General features: G+C 39.5%; 2 protein-coding genes across 2 annotated transcripts in view; both read right to left on the reverse strand.

Annotated features, from left to right (window-relative positions):
- Positions 1-5,362: 5,362 nt before the first annotated feature.
- Positions 5,363-24,307, reverse strand: part of LOC308689155 (uncharacterized protein) — a 32,927-nt gene continuing 13,982 nt past the window's right edge. Inside the window, exon 3 of the mRNA XM_081362731.1 lies at positions 5,363-8,457. Within this exon, the coding sequence (XP_081218857.1) occupies positions 6,866-8,457 (1,592 nt within the window). The 3' untranslated portion in view covers positions 5,363-6,865. The remainder of the gene's footprint in view (positions 8,458-24,307) is intronic.
- LOC308689156 (uncharacterized protein) lies at positions 18,870-22,737 on the reverse strand. The gene is made up of 3 exons (XM_081362732.1): positions 20,893-22,737; positions 20,563-20,706; positions 18,870-19,654 (listed from the first exon to the last, which is right to left on the reverse strand). Exons 1-3 carry the CDS (start codon positions 21,100-21,102, stop codon positions 19,646-19,648), a joined length of 363 nt encoding a protein of 120 aa, XP_081218858.1. The 5' UTR covers positions 21,103-22,737; the 3' UTR covers positions 18,870-19,645.

Consider the following 24,307-nt stretch of genomic DNA (forward strand, 5'->3'; position numbering starts at 1 on the left):
TCGCGCCGGTAGAAGAGGAGGAAGGATGAGAGCGAGGTGAGAGAGAGAGGTGAGAGAGCCCGCTGTGTTTTGAAGGAGCTAAAGTCACGCCCCCTTGCGTGCGTGACCCAATCGCCTGGGAGGACGTATTGTGGTCATGTCCTTTCATTTGGAAAGGTACACGCCTCTTCTAACTAATGCTGGCGGAATAAACTTCGTTCATAAACATTTATAAAACTGGTATTAATCAAATAATGCATCCTCTAATATTCTGTGCTAAATATTCAACACCGTTGTGTTCTTCTGAACAAAACAATACCGCGAATGACAATTCTGTTAGTCAACAACACAAAGAAACAGGATTTCTCGTGATTACATGCATATTAAACTGATTACATATCAATAAAGCTTATAGATATCGGATTTCGGGTATAAGGATCATAAGCACAGCAAGAAATACATTTTAAACATTTTAAAAAGGTAATTTTGACCACAAGTGGTCGGGCATGATAAGGAGTCTGTGTTTTGTGTGTGTGTATGCAGAGTCGTGCACACGTGGAACCGCGTGGTGAACTTTGTCCTTCCTTTTCAGTGTGAATATCTTCTTGAGTTGATGAGATTAACTCAGGGGACCTGACCGAGCATCTGCTAACACTGTTGTTTTGTTTTGAGGGGTTAATCAGTACCTTTTGTTTGTTGATTAGATTTGATTAATCAACAAAAAGGCAGACCTGATCATCTGCTTTCCGTTACATGCCTGTGGACGCCTGTCTGTAAATAATGCCGGGAAAAAACTATCTGCGAACGCAGCAGTGTATCGGCCGATGCCGATACACGTAAAAAACGCAAATATCGGCCCGATATATCGGCCGGCCGATAAATCGGTCGATCACTAGTTGAGACCCACCAATGGTTGACGGACGTTGGCAGCTTTCATCCTGCGAGCTTGATGACTCGATTCGGGACCTAGCCATTTTATGAGCAGGTCAATTTGTTCGAGGGCAGAGAGATCAAGTCCCTTCACAACACTTGTAAATATTGACTTCCAGCCGAGGAAGTTTTCTGGCTGATCATCAAATTTGGTCAAACCCCCTGAAACCAGCTGACTTCTAATTAAGAACTTAGCTAAGTCAGATGTGTTGCTATTTAGATCCTGGCCAGGAGAGGGATTAGGAGCATAATGGCTGAACAATTGCTGCTTTATATGATCTGATGTATCAACTTGTTGCCTTTCTTCTAGCTTGATTTTTTGATGTAGGCTTTGAAATTGCTGACTGAAACACTGCTGGCTATCTAGCTTAGGGCTATGTTGGTAGCCGTCTGGCTGATATGACTCCGAGTGATGGAGATGTGCCTGACGTGGGCTCGAGTGTTTTGGCATCTTACAATCTCCATAAGAGTGCTGAGGTTTAGGACTGAGAGACTCAAATGTTTGACAAATGGAGCCGCGCTCTTCATCCAATGTTAACAGGGCAGATGGCCTTTGTTGACTTATATCAAACTGCTCATCTGGGTGAGAATCATCCCTTTGTGAGTGCTGAAAGCTTTTGTATTTTCAGTTATCAGATTAATTTACATTGTGACTGTGTATCAGATGTAATCCACTCTGTGTCTGCAAAGGTGTGTGCTAAATGGCCCATACAGATGAATGGCCCATTCAGATGTATGGCCCATAGAAACTGATTGGTGTGAATGAATAAAAAGAATCAGCATTGCTCAGAGTGGATTAGCAATTTAGATCGATCTCCTGTGGGAGGTCCTAACAGTTTTCCTTTGTTTGTAGCCCTTTTGTCTTCATGTATGATGTTCAGTCACACAGACAGAATTTTGGGTTAAGATTGTTGAAGGGCGACATGTTAACATCGCTGCTGAAGGACTGCTACACTACCTTCAATAAATTCTTCTCCCCACAAGAACTCTGATCAAGATTACTTATTTTATGTATTGGAGAAATCTAATACATTGGCGAGCCACCGAAACCACTGCCTGGCCAAATACACCAAAATCTAACAGTGCCTTTCGACATATTCACTCACTTTGTCTTGTGGACTTTGCAATGGTAAAGACTCAAAGTCCCGCTGGCTCCCATGAGAGCTTAATTCGACGGCAACATTTTCCATGGCAATGGCCTTTGCAATAGCTGCCTCTGCTTCTGCTTCTTGCTTGAGCGCATCTAATTCTGCCTCTAGACAAGCTTTTTCGATTTGAATGTTCATTTCCTTTCTGATGAAAGAGGCTCTGGCTTTCGCTGCTTCTGCCTCTGCCCGTGCCGTAGCAGCTGCCACGTTGACCATGGATCGTTGAGAGCGTGTAGATCGACGTGCACTGGATGACGTGTGTGATTTTGCATCAGCGGTCTTCATATTGTCTTGTATTTTTGGGGTCTCTCATTCATTGAAACTTGAGACTGAGGTTCTTTTTCCGAAACCATCTTCTTCTCAGAGAACGTCATTTTACTATACTGTTCTCATCTGACATGAAACAGCAAGCTGAACTCGTTCCTTCAAAAAGTTTTCCTCCAATGAACAGGCGATGTGTTGTACTTGGCAGGTAATAACAAACACATAACAAAATACAGGTAAGTATTTTCTGTATTACCATTAATTAATAAATAAAGTCTTTTTCCCCCTTTACAGGTTGCACCTTCAAAATGTCTTAATTAAGATACAGGTAAGTATACAAATAAATAAAGTCAGCACAAAACAAATAATATATTGCTCCTAAATTGGGTCTTAAGTTATTAAATTAAATATACTTACTGACGATACCCTATGACCGAACAAAAGATGGATGGATAGAGATAGCATTAACTACAACATGTGCTTCTTCAACATGACCGCAACTGCAGCATAATAGAAAATGATCCCACCCACAAGAAATCCAAATTACAAAATAAAACACACACCTTCAAAAATAAAGGCACATTAAAATAATAGTAAGAGAACATTTTTGCAGCAATGTTTTATTTTGAGATGAATTGAGAGCTTTTAATTTGAAAAGTTCTGAAAGACATTCAAGAGTCTGTGGATCGCTTTGTTGCAGATAAGACATGCTCTGCATTCACAAAACTGGGTAGGATGAACACATAGTTGTCTTTCCTTTCATACAAAATTCTTTGTATGCCCTATTTTCGCTGTCAACTTTCCTCTTTAGACTCTTTAATAGTGCCATTTTCTCTCACCAGCTAGCTTAAATGTTAACATCACTCTGCACACAACGTAATGTAAACAATTAAAAAGTGCAGTTTAGTATGTGAGGATGCCAAGGAATAATTCTGAGTGTAAAAGTAGGTTACGTCAAATAATTATTACAATAAGTTAGGCTCCATTGTGTAACAAGCAAATTAAAATGATACACATTTATTATTCACAATATGTAAAGAGGAAATAAAACATAGTTCATTAAGAGCATGACTCAAACATTAATGTGCTTATTCAAGTCCTCTATTATTTTTTGAGTTATTTTTATCCATTCCGCATCTCCCACATGTTTGTTTTAGCTGTGTTGCAAGTTGGTGAATGAAGATGCTTGCCAGGTTACGTGTCAGTACTGCTTTATTAATGTATATAGTAACAGCGCACTACCTGTTACAAAAGACACTGTAACAGTCTGTCACAGGCAATTCTAGATGGATTTTTCATAAATTAATTTCTTAAATTATCCTTTGACATGGCGGGCCATCTAATGGTGAAAATAATTTTTGACCCGAAGACTCCTTTTAAACTGGTGGTGTATGGAATTACCTTTGTACCAATAATAATGAACGTAACTTTTCAAGAAACTAATGCAAATATAAATTGAAACTGAATAAAATATCTGTGAAACTTAAAAAAAACTAAAACGCAGGCAAATTTTTTGACTTCATTTTGAATACACTGCATGTTTTGCTAACTGTTTTCACATATTTCTTTCACTGATCTGAACTTACAAATGCGCTTTCAGACTATTCATTTCGCTGTCATGCAGTGTATTAAAAACGTCAAAAAAGTCAAAGTCAAAAAATTTGCCTGTGATTTTTTTTTTTTTTTTCAGTTTCACAGATATTTTATTCAGTTTCAATTCATATTTGCATTAGTTTCTTGAAAAGTTACGTTCATTATTATTGGCACAAAGGTAATTCCATAGCGGTGGATGCTAGTGAAAATGGTGTTGAAGCTGTTCTTTTGCAGGATGATGATCGAGGTGTTGAACATCCAGTTTGTTTCTTTTCGAAAAAGGTTTAATTCCCATCAAAGAAATTACTCCGTAACTGAGAAGGAAGCTTTGGCGTTGATTTTGACCATCCAGCATTTTGAGCCACAGCAATCCAAATAAGGTGATGACTGATCACAATCCTTTAGTCTTTTTACAGCAGAGTTGCACCACCAATCAGTGGGTGAGATATAGTTTGTTTCTGCATTTTTTTTCCTCTACAAATTCATTACATTAAAGGAAAGGAGAAAAGATAAATGTCTTGTGTGAAACATCATGCTATGTTCTCGTCTGTGACATCTTGTCAATTTCTAATTTTGTATTCTTTCATAAATGTAGCCCCCTGGAAGTGGTTAAATCCCATTTATGAGTAGGTATTTTTTCTTTTCATATAAGTTGATTTATTGTAGATTTATCTTGTTTGCTTTTTCCTCTAGTTTGGGGTTATGAAAAAAAAAGATATAAAATAATTCAGATTATTTAATGTTTTCTGGGTAGAGGTGTTATAGCCCTGCCCCCCTTTTTTAACTTCAGTTGCTTTTGTAAGAATTCTAGGACAGAGCATCCTCCTTGGTGGGCGGGACTGCTCTAATGAAAACAGGCAGCACCTGTGACAACCTATTTAAGAAGCTCCTGGATTTTGTCTCACTTTCTTTCGTTTTTGTTTTGTCTTTGTTGGAAGAGTGGGTTCTTGAGATTGTGCTCCCATTTTGTTTCCAGACAAAATGGGAGCACAATCTCCAGAAACCCCATTTCCAACAGTTTATTAATTTGTTGTTCTATTATTCTTTTATATTATTATAAGTTCATTTAAAGTTAAACAAATAATGTCTAGGGTCAAAACATTTTCTTTTTTGAAACCCATCTTGTGAAGTGTCCTCTTTATATTGTGACTTTGAGCCGGGTCGTAACAATAGGAAACACAGGAGCCTGGAAACATCGGGCCCTTTTTCACATTTTCATTATGTGCCATATAAATCTGGGGAACATAGGACTCGGGGAAGAGAGGAACATGACCCAGTTTGGGATGTCATTTGACCATGACATTTGACATAATTGCATGTTTAATTTCCTGTGGAAAAGAAATGGAAAGAAGTTTTAAGATGATAAATGTTAGACCCAGTCTCAAACCACAGGAACCCAGTCGTGTAGACAAACCAAGGCAAGAGTAAAGCAGGAGACAAAATAATGGTAATAATGAGCAAATTTTATTGAATAAACTTAGTTGTTTCATTCTCAATGCTCAGTCAGACTTATGCCGAGTTCAGACTGCATGATTTTAGCCCCGATTTTGGCTCGCCGACAGGTTTTGAGAAATTCCCGACAAATGCTCGAAATAACAGGCAAATCGGTGCTCGTTCACGCGAGTGACAATCACGCAGTGTGAATGAGCAAAGACGCGATCTGAGAGAATCACAGACGAGTCGCCGACGCCCGTGAGATATTTGGCATGCTAAATATCTGAACCTGTCGCCGATTCAAAATCCTGCTGTGTGAAAAGTGTTCTGACTGAAAACTACATCGGCGATGACCGACAGCCAATGAGAGAGCAATATACAGAGCAGCGGGGAGTTCGGGGAGGAGTTATAGGCCACAATATCAGTATTTTAATAGATATATTTACAATTATATCAAACAGAAACAAAGCACAAATATCTGCTTGACCAGCAGCAACAGCAGCACATTGCAACATTATTTATTTACCCCAAACTCTCTTTGCAGAACACACAGTCCTTGCTCCCCTTGTCTTCCCAGCCATTTCCTCATACATAATATGTTTTTCTTTTTCTCCTTTTCGCTGCAAATCAGTGCACAGACAATTTGGATCGCAAGCTTCTTGCAGGCTATCATTTTTAATAACAATTTCAGTCTAGCGCGAGAACTGCGGTCTTACGCACGCGGGATTTTGCGCTATTTCCTTATCACTTCTCGCGTGTGTTTGGTTGCGAAACGTAGTTTGCGGGCCAGACAGAAGTTGTCTGCGATTCTTCCTCCTGAAGTCATGCAGTGTGAAACCTCCTGTCGCCGATGCATCGTGCAGTGTGAACACACCAGCAACTGAATGTTACCCCAGATAGTCACGCAGTGTGAAAAGAACAGTGACCCGACTACTTTGAAAATCGTGCAGTCTCAACTCGGCATTAGTCCATCTGTGGTATTTTACCAAACTGCTTCACAACATCATCCTGTGACAGCAAAAATCCTGAAATGACCTCACTCCCTCTTATCTCTAAATTATGAAGACCAAACAAACTTAAGACTAAATAACAACAGCAAAACATTGCAAGAGTAAGGAATATAATGAGTAATATAATAAAATTTAACAGAAGGTAATAAATGAATATAATAATAATAAAAAAGAAACCATGCAAATGTATGTTTGCTCTCTTCAACCTACACACAAAGAGGACAACAAAAAGGGCCAGTGGTGTGATTCTGTTAATGAATATATAGAGAAAGATTGGAAAACTGTCAGTTGTTGTCACAAGCATTCATATGTACATGCCAAAGTAAAAGAAGCCTCAAGGCAAATTATAGGTGAAAGAAGCAAAACAATACTAAAATAATAATAATTGGCCATCTCCAAATCACTGATCATGCCGAGGTCGAACGTTGCAGGAGCATCAGTTGATCATTTAAAAGTTATCCAAAAATAAAATAAAACTTTTAGCAGAAAATTAGATTTGGGTCACATTCAGCTGAGGTGTGAACGTAGCCTTGATTTTACACAGACACGTATTTTCTGGTGCCATTTTAAATTGCTGAGCCATTTAAAACTCTTTCCACACATAGAACACAAATAGGGTCTCACATCTGCATGGCTTTTCAGATGTATCTGTAAGTGAGATAACAAAATAAATCTTTTATTACACTGATCACAATTATATCGCCTTCCTCCAGAGTAAATGGGCAGGTGACTTTTGAAATTATCCCTTTTTGTTAACCTCCTATCACACTGCAATTTCTTTCCAGAATGAGTTTGCAAATGACGTTTCAGGTCTCGTTGATACGTGAAACTCTTTTCACATTCAAGACAAACGAAAGGCTTCTCTCCAGTGTGAAGTCTCGCATGAGTTTGCAGGCTTACATTATGCCTGAATCTCTTTTCACATTGATGGCATGTGAAAGGCTTCTCTCCTGTGTGAAGTCTCATGTGAGTCTTGAGGTTTCCTTTAAATGTGAAACTCTTTCCACAGTGATGACACATGAAAGGCTTTTCTCCAATATGAGTTATTACATGATCCTTAAGTTGTTTACGGTCTGTGAACGTCATTCCACACTGCTGACATATACAACGGTTCTCTCTTGAATGAATCTTCATGTGGTAATTAAGGGTTACTTTGCATCTGAAACCATTTCCACACTGACCACATATGAACGGCTTCTCTCCAGTGTGAATTCTCATGTGAGTCTTAAGATTGCCTTTCTGTGAGAAGCTCTTCCCACACAGTTTGCATGTGTGAGGGGTCTCTCCAGTGTGACTTCTCATGTGGGCATTAAGGGTTGATTTATAAGTGAAACTCTTTTTGCATTGAGGGCATGTGTAAGGCTTCTCTCCAGTGTGAAGTCTTGTGTGAGTCTTAAGGCTTACTTTATGACTGAATCTCTTTCCACAGTGATGGCATATGAAAGGCTTCTCTCCAGTGTGAATTATCATGTGTGTCTTAAGGTTTTTCTTATATTTGAACCCCCTTCCGCACTGCTGGCATTTGAAAGGCTTCTCTCCAGAGTGAATTATCACATGCCTGTTAAATCGATTCATGTCTGGGAAACTCATTCCACACTGATGACATTTAAAACAATTTTTTGAGTGAACTCTCATATGGTTACTAAGGCCTACTTTACGTGTGAAACGCTTTTCACACTGATCACATGAGAATGGCTTCACTCCATTGTGAATGTTCATGTGATATCTAAGGTTTAGTTCTCGCATGAAGCTCTTTCCACAAAGTTCGCAGGTGAAAGGCATCCCTCCGGTGTGAATTCTCACGTGGCTTTTAAGAGTTCCTTTTTGAGTAAAACATTTTCCACACTGTTGGCAGGTATAAGGGCTCTCTCCAGTATGAATTCTCATATGGACTTTAAGGTTTCCTTTTTCAGTAAAACTCTTTCCACATTGAAAGCAGGTGAAATAACTACTAGTTCCTGTCTCATCTTTTTTCCGTAAAAAAGTATTTTCAGTCTGTGTGTATTTTTCTCCATTGGCAGAATCACGATTTTTCTCATAGTGATATTTCTCATCCATTTCATTCAGTTCTTGAGATTCCTCTTTCAGCGGCTTCAGGTCTAGGGCAAAAACGGCAAATACAAGTTAACAAATTTAATGGCACAAAGCAATAGACATCAAAACGTTCAAATAATCCAAACCAACAACATGTATGCCAGATCCGAAACTGACTAAGCTCTTGAAAGATGGGTTTACTTTAATCTCATCTCGGAACCTCCTCTTAATATTAAATCTTCACTTTCTTTAGGACACATCCCAAAATTGTACAAAAAAGAAAATAAATCAGCTTGACCCAGAAGAAACTGGTAAATTATAGACCGATTTCAAATCTGCCATTTATATCCAAAATAAAGGAAAAACGGTTTCCTCTCACCTATGTTCAGTTTTGCAGAGAAACAGTATTTGAGAATTTGATATTTCAGTCAGGATTTATGCCCCATCTTAGCACATACACTTTGTTTATTAAAGTTACAACCTACCTGGCTTTTGACATCTAATTTTGGCATCTTCTAGTGCTTTTAGATCTTTCAGCAACAAGGGCCACAACGTTCCTTGGCATTTTTGGACAAGCATTAGCATTTGTGTAGGTCTTGTATCTGACAAATGTGTGTAATTGAAGAGACGTTTCATTAAACACAGGTATAGAGTGCCACAGGGCCCACTATTAGGTCCTCTGCTTTTCTCACTGTATTTCAGTTCCATTATTAGAGGTGAGCAATATACCAGTAGACACAATGAACTGGTAGAAATGTGAAAACCGGCATACATTTTTGATTATTGTTCCAACCCAGTTCCTCTCATGTTCAGTTGCACTGTCATGAAAGGTGATCCTTTTCATGATTTTTTAAATCCTTGCCAGTCTAAATGTAAGCATTTTTGAACTAATCAAGTAAAATCGTTTAATTGTGATTAATCGCATCTTCCATACTGTTTATACACACACACATAAGTGTGACATTGTATTTATACATCAGTTCGATGGGACAAGTGAGTAAATAAATAAGAAACAACAAGGGAGTGTCTTTAAAAACCCTCTTTTTTGCAGAACTACTTCCTTCCGCCAAGGATTCAAATCTCAAGTTGACAGTTTGACAGTTGAGCCTCCGTTACTAATTCTAAAACATCACTTTAAAACTAGTAACTAGTAATCTGATATCCGCCTGTTTCTCCAGCAACCAATGGGTGAAGACCTACTTCCGCTTTCCGGTATTGTGTTTCCTGTTCAGCGGCTAACCTCTACGTGCTAAGTTGCTAGCGTTCGTACTTGATAACAAACTAAGTTGTTAGTGCCATGATATCGACAGAGATCAGAATAAGTTGTTTAAATGTTGTTAACATGAGCTCAGGTCCAACTTGTGCCGTTGTTGGCTGCCATAACAATTCAAGAAAATTGAATATTTTGTCGGAAACGTCTTCCTTCGAAAATCAACAACTTAGAAGAAATTGTCCGTGTCCATCGCCCTATGCTTTGCTCTCCATGCCAAGGAATGAGGAACACAAAACAGCGTGGCTTGCAGCTTTGAAACTAAAACACCCTCCAAAGAAAGTGTATGTTTGCTCTTTTAATTTCTTAAAAAAAAAGCCAACCGAACTGCATCCTGATCCGGAGCTTTATCTGGGCTACGACCGACCACCTCCGAAGACGAGGAGAAAGCTAGTCCGGCTAAATGCGTCGGAAACGGCTAGCAGCAGCAATGAAGACATCGAAGGCAGTAAGTTAAACTGTAGCTTTACAGTTATTCCATGTTTTATGCAGCAAGTTATATATAAATACTGGTTATGTAACGTTGGGCTGGAAACTGAAATGACGTAACGTTAAGCCAAACCTTACTTTTAATTTAACGTTACTAGTATTTCCTTTTTGTGATATGGGAGAACCTGGACGGCTGAAAAAAAATTCAGATAAACACCATTTTAAAGGGTAACTAAACCCCTGGTCAGAGCTTGACTCCACCCACTGGCAATATTTGAAAAATGCTGGAAAAGTAGGCAGAGCACAGTGGAGAGGGGGCGTGCATCTGAGACGTATCTCTCTGCAGGCAAGGGCGTGGTTAGCTGGTACCCTCTGACGTCAGAGTGTACCACAACTTCCAATAGGAAAATTCAACTGCAGTAGCCACTGTTCAACCTGAAGAGGGCAGCACTCAGACGTTTTTTACACCATATTTAGTCAAATTAAAATACTTTAAACACAAATGTCAAAAACAATACTTGAATCAATGAACAGCACTATTAAAGCCCCAATCTTACAGATCATTAACTAAAAAAAGTTGGTATAGGGCAGGGATAGGCAACTCCGGTCCTGGAGGGCCACTGTCCTGCAGAGTTTAGCCCCAACCCTAATTAAACACACCTGAACAAGGCAATCAATGTGTTCAGGATTACTAGATAGATACAGCCAGGTGAGTTTTTATCAGGGCTGAAGCTAAACTCTGCAGGACAGTGGCCCTCCAGGACCGGAGTTGCCTATCCCTGGTATAGGGTTTAGTTACCCTTTAAAAAGAAAATGTTACAGACGTCAGGGTTCTGCTTAAGTACTTCATACTGTACATGCTGATGCAACGTTAGTTTGACATATCAGTGTTGTATGAGCTCAGAGAAATTTGCTGTTTCATTCATCACGTTTTTCACTCATTATCAGTTCATACCTATACTTTCTTCTACTCCACTACATTTCAAAAGGCAAATATTATAGCCTACTTGTAAGCCACTACAATTATTTGAGAGCTTTATTTGCTAGTTACCTTTTCAGTTTTAGATAATTAATATAAAACATTTACTGTTCAATTATGACATGTTGTGCTTCAGACCATATCAGCAACTCAAGTTCTGCAACTCCCATTCACCAACAGTTACACTCAGTCCATACACAGTGGAAGGACCCTGCCCGACAAGATCATGATTACTGCAAGGCAGCCAGCAGAAAAGATGTGCAGGATAAGATGACTCAGTGTGATGACATTGCCTACTTTTTGCTTCAAAGTAACGCAAATGCTTTGCTCTACACTGGTCTACATCTAGAAACATTTGATATTCTTGTATCATCACTGGAAGGACATGGCAGTAATTCATTTAGGTGATCTAAGCCAGTGGTTTTCAAACTGTGGGTCGCGACCCACTTGTGGGTCACACAGTGAGAAAAGGTGGGTCGCACAAAGGCACTTAGCTGCAGCTAAATTTACGTTACGATGAGTGAAACAAAACCAGTCCGATTAATGACCAAACGACTATGAGTTTTAGCGGCCGCCAAAGTGTTATTTGATCGCCGAGTAATGTAACGTTTTCTGTGTTGACACAAATCTTGGATGCCTGTGTCCTAACTGCTGGGATAATCACACAACGCGCAAGACATCCAATTCGCGAACTATTACTCATTTGAACGATTCATTTTAATGAATGGACAACTGATCTTTCCAACAGTGAACTCAGGAGACGTTTGAATCAGTAACACTTTACAGTAAAGTTCTATTTATTACATAAATTACATAAAAAGTACAGTTTGCTTACTCAAGCTTAAGCTTTAAAATAAATAAAACCCCTTGTTTTTTTTCTTTGAAAAGCATTGACTACATTTTTCCACACAGTGCTATCAAGAATCGATAAGAGAATCGTTAAAGTGTAAGTTGCAGGTTAACCACCACAGCCAATTAATGTGTAAATTAAAGTGCTCTATATGTATATATTTAATTATTTCTGTCTTAAAATGCGTTAAAATAACATTTATTGGGGTTTCTTCAAAGGTAGCGTGTTTTTTCAGTTACTGGGTGATGACGTCACAAGAGGAACTCGCAACCCATACTCTGCAAGATTCTTACTGTATTATGGCTATTTGGAGAACGACTGAGGATGTGGGAAACCATCAAATTCTTTATGGACCACAGCCCTACAATTTTTAACCGGTCATGTGTGAGAGAGGGGAGCCATGGCACTCAAAGAGTTATTAATGCTTGGTGTGAGGAGAATGAGTGGAGGGTTAGCCAGGTGTCCCGGTGAGTAACGTTAGCTACGTTAGAGCTAGTGCAACCAGGTGCAAACTTAACCCGGATAATATAACGGAACAAGCAAGTCTTTTTAAAATATTGCCGTCATGTAGAATAGCAAGGAGGGACAGCGACTGAAGACATTATTTACTTACAGTAAGTCAGTCCAAATCAGAGCGGTAACGTTAGAGATGCGCACACTGCACAGGCACCAATCGCTAGTCTCGTCGACGCCTCAAACGTCATGTAATACCCTTCCTCAATCCACGCGTTATCAATTTCTCACGATTTAATTAGCGATGTTTATTGTCAGAAAAGAAAAAGAGAGATCGATGTCCCCATCACTGTGTTTGTGTGGGCTATCAGCAGTGGAGAGTATGTGCTGCCGTGAGGTGAACACGTTTTGTTTAGTGGAACAGCTCGACCTGCGACCGGCTGATCTGACGTGCCTGAACCCGTTTGTTTTGCGAATAGCTTATTCTCATTTCAGGCAGGATCACGGTCCCCTTGAAGTCAGCACACGAGTATGTTTACAATTGAGTTATTTTATCCATAATTTTTTTTATCAAATAAAACATACAACCAACTTTTCTGTAGTTATGTAAGGCATCTATAGCTATGACTATGCCGGTAACTCTACTAGTGAGTTCCTCTTGTGACGTCACGCTCAATCTAGTGGAAGGGAGCGGGAGCGGTTAAAACCACTGTTAAAAGTGCCAACTTTTCATATTATATCAGCATTTTGGTATAAAAAAACAATGGTGGGCGGTTCTTATCTTTATGTTTAATAAACACATTGCATTATCTTCGTGAAAAATTTAACCTGCAACTTACACTTTAAAGAATCGGATCGATAATCAGAATCGTCAGTGGCATTATTATTATTGATAAAATCTTATCATTTCCCATCCCTATGTGAAGACGGTAAAATTATAATCAAACATTAAAGAACATACATGTTTTTAAAAGTTTTTTTAAGAGTTAAAAGTTTAAAATATTTTGCTAACATGAGGTCTTGTCACTGTCAGTCTTTTTACATCAGTGCAAAACTAGGGAATGCAGATTAAGACCATCAGCATGCATTGATTAAACCCTAACCCTGGCATGTAGCAAAAAAAAAAAAAAATGTGCGACCAAATCATGCTGGTGCGACCAACTGAGAAAGTTGGTAGCACCAGTGCAAGTGGGTCTTGAGATTGATTATACTTGTCTAGGTGGGTCCTAGAACGAAAAAGTTTGGGAACCCCTGATCTAAGCAGACAGTTTCATGTATCACTGAGCATGGCTAGCAGGATGATCTCATATTGGATCGACAAACTGGAGGAAGTTTTCCGACCTCTAATTCCACGGCTTCCAAGAGAAACTATTCAGGCAACCATGCCTGCAGCCTTCAAGAGGAATTTTCCCGGTACAACATGTGTTATAGACTGCAGTGAGAGCCTTTTACAGAAACCCAAAAACCTTGATTCCAGAGGAGAAACATACAGCCATTATTATTCACATAACACAGTGAAATAACTGGTAGCTGTTGCCCCATGTGGACTAATTATGTTCATTTCTGCAGCATATGGAGGGCGATGCAGTGACAAATTTATCACTATGGACTCAGGCATATTGGACTACTTAATGCCTGGAGATGAGGTCATGGCAGATAGAGGCTTTACCATAAAAGACTTGATGTTATAGAGAAAGGTGAAGTTGGTAATGCCTTCTTTCACAAAAAAAGCGTGGACAGCTAACAGAGGAACAGGTGACAAGTACTAGACGAATTGCACATGTGAGAATTCATGTTGAAAGAGCAATTTGGCGTTTGAAAGTTTACAAAATAGTGTCCCAGGTTGTTCCGATCACTATGGCTCCTAAAATTGACAAGATTCTAAGAGTGTGTGCTGCTCTTGTTAATCTGAGGGAGGATCTTATTCGAAATTAGGGCTGCAGCTGTCGATTTAGTAATCTGATAAGAAATACTTTTGTTTTATTGAAGAGCTAATTTTCGGAAATAGCAACATTTTTATTGCTTACAATATCGCTCAAAAACTAAACATTTTAAGTGCCATATTACATTGTTTTTAAAGAGAACACAAAATGCAAAAACAACTTCAAACTACGGCATACATTAAACATACATAAACATTACCTTAAAGGGATAGTTCACTTTAAAATGAAAATTCTGTCATCGTTTACTCACCCTCTAGTTGTTTCAAACCTGTATGAATTTCTTTCTTCTGCTGAACACAAAGGACGATATTTTGAAGAATGTCAGTAACCAAACAGTTAACTGGAACCATTGACTTCCATAGTATTTTTTTTTTCCCTACTATGGAAGTCAATGGTTCCAGTTATATAAAACACTACAAAACATGTAAAGTGTATGTGAACATTTGTGTTGTACAGCATGTGAATATGTGTGTATTTTTTTTAACATAATACAAACCTGTATTATACTGTATATATATTAAACTATTTGTATATGGTTGGAATCACATTGCGTATTTTTTCATAAAAAAAATTAAGACTGGCAGCATGTTTTTGCTTAACACTGAAATAATGTTTACTTTACACAGTCTAAAGGTATCCCAATTTTCGCTCAGATTCTCTTAATGTATGGCACACATTTATGGTCATGCTACATGTGCAGATGTTCACTGAACCTTGTCCATTACCTCAATGTATCTTTTATTTAGCTTAAACCGTCCTGCAGCATATTCATCTAAAAGCCTAGGTAGCATACGTGAGAAATAAAAACCTCTCAATCGCTTGACTTGCTCCGTCACAAATGCCTCATCATACTGCACTGTAAGGGAAACATGCTCTTTGGGTGTCCAGATCAAAAGTGTAGCAGATTTTAGACCTGTGCAAAACATTGTAAGCTGTATTTGCATGTAATATCCCCTACTGCCAGTTTTCTGCAATTGCAGCCCTCGACATTTTACTTCCAGTAGCACACATGAGTCAATGACCCCATCAGGACTGGCAGAGAGCCATGGTTCTTGGACACTTACAACAGTGCCCCTATGCGTAATGCTCATGCCCTCTTCTTTTAGCTCTTGGCAAGCTCTAAATTCATTTGCTTTTCCATAGTTAGTCGCATAGTTACCACGAAATGAGGGGTATATGTGCTCACATAGAAATTTGTCACTGCTTGTGGTTGCATGGATGGGAACCTTTTTTGCAGAACTTGCTGTAAGTCAAATTTTTCTACAATTGTGCCACAAATCAGAGGCACTTTGCTCTCTGGTTTCTAATTCTAATTGAACTGCTTGTGCATCACTAACTTCAACGTATGCCTGGTAGAATGCCTTGCATGAGTTACAGCTAAGCTCGTTATTGTGTATCTGATGTGGCTGAAGAATCATGTCATCAACTGCACTTTAACTAGTGCTAGGTTGTTCTGCTGATGGTGAGGCATTATAACACTTCCCTGATAATGTGTTCTTCAGGACAAAAAGTGGTTGAAGGGTGGATTTGTCCACACTGTCTCTGAAGTCTTTATGTGACACATGATGTGGTGTATTTGGGAGTGGTTGACTGTCTACAGCCCTACAGTTAACACTGTATTGCTGTTCTGCCTTGTGGTGCCTGAAGTTAATCTGACTCAGACGTTTAGGCTCAAGGTTCTTTGATGTCCCTGCATTCCACCTGCGCTGCTCATCTGTACATGCAAGCCCTGTCTTTCCACCAATCACTGCATTTTGCACCGGCAATGATGGCATCAACACTGTCTTGGTTATTTATCCACTTACTATTAACATTGCTATTAACAAAGACAGTAAGCATGTTAGCAGTTATGTTAGCATGGAAGCAGTTTATTAAATTACAATTGTAAAAGTACATTTTGACAAGTGCTGTGCATATGTATTTTTTTTATTTTTACTTTCCACAGAATAGCTGCTGCATGGCTACATGACTTCCCTAACCCGGCAATGCAAGAGCAGCCGACTGTCTCAATGACTCAATGACTTTGAATGCCTTCAAAAATATAAAGCCGCTGTGCTTCTTCAACAATACTGTACCTATTTTGTTACTGTGCAAGTAAGTATATGCTTCTGTGCTTTTGTAACTACGCAATTCTTCGTCATCAACCCATTCAGAAAATAAAAGGTCATTAACAACGTTGATGTAGCTAACATCGGGCCATTGCTTCATGTCATCTAGCCACTCCGTCATAAGGGATGGATGAAGGACTGTTACGGTACTGTCGTCGCGACTAGTTAAAACATCCATGGTGTGTTTCCACCTCCGTTTTTTGTCCATTTGTGCTTCATCCATGGAGAAACACCGGCTTTTACAGCAAACAAGCTAGTAAGCTACGAGCTATCAAACGTACACAAGCTTCGAACCGGAAAAGGACAATCTAATGGCGCCATCTAATGGCGTAATAATGTAACTTTCACTAAATATCACGATCACTAACCGTTTCTCAATACCAAATACCGCATATTATTTATATAAAATATTGAACAACAATATTTAAATTAACAACAATAGCCATTATAAAAGACAATAGGAAATAAACACAAGGAAACAATTCAGTCAAACTTACAAAAGCACTGCTATAGTACAGGATTCAAGTTAAAGGTATAGCGGAGGATTTTCTTTTTCCGGGTGGGTAGTGTAAACTATTGGTCCACCTAAGTGTCAATCATTCTGGTGATATGTAACGTAAGGCCGTCGTACGTGCTCGTCCCTTAGTTTTCGCTTTCTGCGCATGCGCACTTTCAGGTGTTTATGTGTGGTGGTGAGCTAGAGTTACGGTTTAAGCCATTCATTGAAGCTCGCCGTTTCACCGGGTCCTTTGAAAATGTCTGAGGGTCGCAAGAGAAAAAGTTTGTACGAACTGTATGAGAAGAAGAGAAAGGCCTCAGAAGAGAGAAACAAGATCAGAGTGTTTTTGGGAGATTGTTTCACACGATGGCGTGCGCTGAAAACACAGGTTGGGCTTACCACTAATGCCTCAGTCGCGAAGTTTCTACTCGACAGGTAAAGTTTGGCATGCTATTTGGTGAAAAAGTGCAAATCTTCTTTTGGAAAGTAATCTTGTATGAGTAATGCCGACAGCAACTTGTAAACAGAGCGTGCACGAGGAGAACCTCGCACACGTTTAATAGGCGTTCCCTCTCGGGAGCATGTAGTGTGTTGCGCATGTGCATTTTTTCAAAAAGTGAAGAGGGCGGTTCTTATCTAAAATTCGGAAAGATCCTCCGCTATACCTTTAAATATAGCCTTAATATAAAGTTTTGAAACCATTAGCCAAATCGTTTTTTTTCTCTGGAACAAGTAATAGATTAATAAGACCAAAGATTGCTATTTTGATATACCCCAAATGAATTATATGCTTAGTTGGTTACTACACAGCCCAGAAACGTAAAACTTTTTAAGCATTTTGACCGTTCATTTACATGACAACGGCGTTTTGGGTGCCTGAAAACACAAACTTTTGAAAACGGGTTTCAAAGTTCAAGTTTTTGAAAACGGTCTCTGTGTAAACAAAAAAAACAAAAATGCGAATCTCTGAGGATGACGAGGTCATGCACATGCGTACTACTTGTTCAGTCTAGTGTTTCATCGCCATCTAGTGGCCTGGCAGCAGAATACAGTGTTTTAGTCGTTTTCGCGGATCCGTGTGAATGGGGATCGTTTTGACAATAGTGTAATCTGTACGTGGAAAACTGAAAGGAAAAACTTCTCAGTTTTAAGCATTCACCTCAATGAGAAATCTCGTCACATTTTAATATCGTGGAATCTTGTGGCACGAGATCTTGTCACACCCCTACAAGGGATGCACCGAAATTTCGTCCGCCTAAAATTATCAGCTGAAAATAGCAGTTTCGATTTTTGTCCGAAAGAGAAAAAAGGCTTAAAAAAATTGGCAAAAATATATGCCACCCCGCCCCTCTGTGTTCAGCACTCAGGTTTCACTCTCGCGCAGCATTTTATTGTAACTTTGCGAGCGGCTACGCATCCGAAGATGCACAAGTTTGAAGCGACTCTGGCCGAGCAGGTAAGTCTGTATCGGCACCCATCTGCTCAATAGCCGCTTTCCGACCAAGTAGTTACAGGAACTTAGTTATAGGAACTGTCCACAGGGTGTCTACAGGTTTGACCAAGTTAAATTTAAGACTTTAAGACTTTTTAATACCATTTCCAAACAAAATTTAAGACTAAATTCAAAGTCACGCAAAAGTCAAGCACAAAACCATGAGGATATTTTAAACTATTATTTTATTTAACTGATTGTTCTTGAGAATATATTCAACAGAAAACACTATTCCAGAAGAAGAAATTAATTTCTATTTCATGACTGTCAAGGCACTCACACACTTTGAATCCAATGTAACAGTAACAATGTGAATGCACAAACACTTGAAATGTAAGGTCACTTATGCTGCTTGAAGCACTTGACAATACTCTCACTCACACGTACACACACACACACACACACACACACACACACACACACACACACACACACAAATACTTTCTCTCACAAACACACACACACACACACACACACACAATATACTATATTCTTACTCACTGCACAGTACAACACAATACACTTACTTTCTCACTCACACACAATACAATACTCACTCACTCTCAGACACCCATTATACCATTTTTCTAAGTTCTGCTGTTTTATCCTCCAACTCGCTCTCAACCCCTTTCAGTTCTGACACTTTTTCTTTGAAACGCTTTCTAAGAATATTTGATTTCGTGATCAGCTGGGCCATGAGGGTCCCCGATTTCCCTTCTGCTTGCTCGGCGAGTTTGTCAGCATCTTTTTCAAGGCTGGTAGCCACTTCATTAAGGATCACCCTCTTCTTTTTTAGTTCCTCGAGGTGGTCCTCAGCAGCCTTTCTTTTTTGTTTCTGAGCCTTGCTCTCCTGTTTTTTCTTTTCATTTTCAAGGTGCAGACGGTACTGAGACCTGGCAGAGGCAGCAGCTCCAAGGAGCTCTTTTGTCAGGGGAACTTTAAGAACCCCTCCACAGACAGAGACATAATCACATATGATTCTCTGAGCCACCACTGCATCCTCCTGCATGTTGTCAGTCTCTACCTCCTTATTTACAGAGAAGCCCCTTTCCACTTTTGCTTGGCCATGGGAGAGAAGGAGTAGTTTCCTACAGAAAGTCCAGAGCTCAGGATAGGATTTGCACAGGTGTCCGTGCAGGAAAACATCAAGCCTGGTTTGCATTGGTTGGAAAGAAGAAAAGGATTCAGATTTTGCCTCCATGGTCAAAAATGTTTCAAACTGCTGGAGAATCACATCACCTGATTAAAAAAGGACAAACACATACACACACAAACATGATTATAACAATATTCAAGGTCAAGAAGAAAATACATAATCAGAAAAAGGCATTCCTATTGCAATGGGTGACTGAATGAACCTAATGTCTAGTCACATACAGTACAGATTTTAATCTAACTTTAGCCTGGTTAAGTTTAGTACTGGCAGAGACTCCTCCTGACAGCTGCCTGTCTTGCAGAAACTTCTGGACTAGGCGTTTCATTCTTTCCTTGGACACGTCAGGGTCAGAAAACATGTTTCTCGGGTCCAAGGATGCCATTTGCCTCACGACTGAGTACTTCAGTGGGCTCTTAATCTGCAGTTTTTGGATTATTTTAGTCATGCAGTCCATGCAGTCCTGTCTAAATTCCAACTGCCTGCGCTCATTTATGATGCTGTTGGGACTCCTCTGGATTTCCTAACAGGGGGAGTCGGAACAAAATTTCCTGATTAGACTACACTACCCAGGCCATCTCTTCATTACAGTCAGATACACATTCTGCCTCCATGCCTCTCTCTCTCCCCCATCTTACACATGCATTATTTCTTTGATCATGTATGTGTATGATTATGTATTTGTTATAACGTCAGGTGACACATGCACTAAATGGGCAGTTTAGAAGCCAGTAAGTCAAAAGTTTTGATCTTCTCAAGAATAATAGCCAATTGCTTGATCATTGTAACAGGCCTTTCAGGTTGCATAACAAAAAATATTTTTGTGTGTAATATCAAGAGTTTATGTGACTGATCAATCAAAGAAATCAACAAGTCTATTCCAAAAATACTGGATAGTTGCCGCCCAAAATATCACACTACACAAACTTCTTTAATCTTAACACATACATTGATCCCTTAAAGTACACTCACACAGTATGGTCTTATTATTTACCTTAAGGACTGCTTCTGCCCCCAAGCCAATGTCCACATTCTTTAGCTGGACCCTTGCTGCCATGTCACTTGTGTCCAGTTTGACTAGCTGTAGTGGAGTGATGTGATGGAGGACCTCTGATTTGATGAACCTCTTCAGCAGGCTCTGAGAAGACATACAATGCAATCAGAATCAGGTTTTATTGCCAAGCATGTGTGAGAATACAATTTGTCTCTGGTTCTTAACTATTCTCTAATGACACAAAAAATACATCTAGACACATTTAGACCCACTGAAGGTGAATTCAAATAGAAACAATATACAATGTAATCTACGGCAGCTATTCATTACCTTGATGAGCACAGTCAAATCTTCACTGATGAATGGCAGCACAGGCTCATCTGTTTGGTACTTTGTCAGAAACGGGGTGAAGGTCCTGGAAAGTGCCATAAAGAAAATGGAACTTGGCCATGATAAGAGGGTCGTTCCTCGCCACAGCAAGACAGTCAAAGGATGATGTTCTAGGATTTGGAAGCTTTTTCTGGGTAACTGCATCCACATACATTTCTATATGTGGCCATATTTCAATGGCTCTGTTCACCACTGGTAGATTTTCAATCCAGCGATGTCCACAGAATGGCAATGGAAAGACAGATGACTTTGTTAACGTGGTGAAGTCTTCTCTTCGGGCAGGGGTGTTGTGGAATACTGTATGCAGTGCTTGAAGCACCTTATCTAGCTGCCAGACACTGAATCCACCTTTAAATGCATTGTGAAGTGTATGCAGCCCACAGCTACCCACTACAATCAGTTGTGAACCACCAAATGCCTCTGCATGCTCCTGCTGGAGATGTTCAAAAAGCTTCCAATTCACATTTGGGCCATCCATGGAGACTGAAATCATGTTAGAAAATAGAAAAAAAGCATTAGGGACATGACAGTCTAGGTCACAAAAAAAATCTAGATGTGAAGAAGCATTTACACCACTAGGCAACTTGTGTGACAAGCCTACAGCCACCTTTAATTAGCGTGGGATAGCCTATACCAAGATGCCAGGAGGTAAACACAACCCTATTCTAAATAGGTTATGACATACATGTGATAGCTGGTCGATGAGCTTTTTGAAAAAAAAAAAAAAAAAAGATGCCTTCATCTCAAAATAAAGTTTAATATAATAACTATCAGGAGGAGCCCTATCATCATAAATGGTCCTCCTGACCGAACAAATCTGCTTAGCACAACACAGCAGTCCGACCACTGTTCTGCTGCTATGATGTTGGACAGGATAAGTATATATTAAAAAAGAAAAAGAAAAAAGAAAATCCACAACAAAACAAACCAACCAATTGAACCAATGGAACCTACTGACTTAAATGACTTACAATTGCCAATTGCTTTTCTAAAATGCTTATATACCTTTCATGGTTTCATTTAACCCTTTGATGCATAGTGTGCACTACAGTAGTGACCAATTTAAAGGTTTTGTAATATATGCATGGATGTGGTAGCCTGGTAATATGGATGTGGATGGTATATTTGCAAAGTTCTCACTTCAATGGAAATCAGTGACTCATCCAATATTTTGCCACTCACTGTAGAGTAAATAAATATATTATAAAACTGTGTGTTTGTGTGTGTGTATTATATATATATACACAAACACACACATATACATACACATACACACACATTGTAATTATCATGTTTGCCTCAGCGATTAACAGGACGAGAAAATTATACAGCTGTGTTTTTATAGAATATCTATATCATATAAATATGACACCATATTATTTTATGAATAGCTTTATATAAAAGATTTTTTTTAAACTAAATAAAAAGTCGAATAGGTTTAAGATTAAGAAAAGCATCACTCAACATCTGTAGATGTTAAATGTTGTATGTGAAAAAACGTGGTGTTTAATAACTCATGCATCAGAGGGTTAAGGAAGCTACAACCGGAATCGTAGGCCTAATATTATTCATAACTAGCCGGGTTTGGCCAATACATATTTTCTATCCGAATAGTTAACAGACAATAAAGCACTTACTTTGAAATGATGTAGTAGGTCCTGAGCAGTCGCATGTCCCAAAAATTGTGAGCCGTAGAATCTCGACTGAACATGGTTGATTTTCCAGAACCGTACGTGTAGGTCGAGTTGCTTATTCTTCGTGGTATGGTTTAAGCTCTCGTCAAACATGACGACAAATGGCCCACTGGACTTGACTTCAGCTATAAGTTCTTTTTTAAAATACCGGGCCAGACCGAATGCTGCCACGTATCGGCTTTTATCTTTCCCACAAGAGAAAGACTGAGCAAGCACGGAGTCAGGAAACATTGCCTTAAAAATGTCATCGATTCCGTCATTTGACCTGTACGATTGATAGCTCATCACAGTCCTACTTCTGCCCTCAGTGTCGGAGTAGAGCCAAATGTTGTTCGGATGTCTGACGATGCCTGTGCTTGTTGAGCTGGCTGTGTCCTCGCACCCTCTTTTCCGTTAGCAGTGGCGGTACAAAAGTCATTTATTTGAGGCTGATGTTGGCGGGTTGTAGCAAAAGCTACGTGTTTCCCGCTCTGCATGTGAGACTCCAGCGCTTTGATCCCCATTGTACCCAACTTAAACCGTTTACAACAAACCGCACAGTAAGCCTCGCTGTCATCTTTGGGCACCGCTTTCAGCCACCACGAGAAACTGGGATTTTCGAGCCATTTGTCGCTAAATTTACATTTACCCATATTTGCTTGCCTTGTCTCGAGACTACGCCGACTAAATCCAGATAATCCAGTAAAATCCACCGCTGGGGTCAGAGTTGCCAGATCTGACTGACAGTTTCCAGCTCAAACACAACATTAAACCCGCCCAAATCATGAAAAGCCCAATTTGGCGGAAACCCGCTAAATCTGGCAACACTGAGGCGTTGTCAAGCAAGCGCGTGCCTAGCAACATAACAGATTTAGAACCTGCGCAGGAGATTCTCCTCAAAACGAAAAACGTTTTCTTTTCAAAGTGTAAAAAAAAACATTTTAATGATGGAAAAATTCTTTGTAAAATTAAGATGAAAATTTAAGACCCTTGGATTCAGATTTAAGACAAATTAAGACATTTTAAGGCCTTATTTTAGGAAAACGGAATTTAAGACTTTTTAAGACTTTTTAAGGACCCGCGGCCACCCTGTGTCCACTTCTAAACAGTTCCATGAACTACTCTCCCCCAAACTCGGTATTGCTGTTTGCGTTCGCACTGGCCAAGTGGCCATAGGAACTGGTAGGAGGGGTAAGGGAGTGACGCAAGCACGGCGACTTTTATTTTGACGGAGTGACGGACCTTTATTTTCACAGCGCTGAGAACGCCAGAGCAAACAATGCTCGCATTCTCTGTGTTCATTAGTTAGCGATCTGTCTAACAGTACTGTTTAACATGGTATTAGATAGAATTGTAATAGAAAGTACACAGTATATGAAAAAAAAGTTATTAGCCTATGCAGTGTGGTTGATGTCCAGTGTTGCTAGCTGAGCAGAAATACATAATCATGTTTGACTAGGTCCCCTCAAAGTTGCGTTGGATTTTCTCTTCAGCATAAAGGTTTAGAGGCCCATCTATCACAGTTTTCCATGTTTGTGTCTAGTTTCTGGAGTAAATATATAGGCTATAATCTATGTGTTTACATATAGCGGTTTTAAAAATGGCAGGTGCTGGTGTTTTGCGTGCGTTCGGTCATCAGCGTACACTAACGTCATGGGTAGTTGCCTATAGTGCTGGTTTAG

This window comes from Scardinius erythrophthalmus (genome assembly GCF_964197995.2).
Source record: "Scardinius erythrophthalmus genome assembly, chromosome: 4".
NCBI classification, from domain to species: Eukaryota; Metazoa; Chordata; class Actinopteri; order Cypriniformes; family Leuciscidae; genus Scardinius; species Scardinius erythrophthalmus.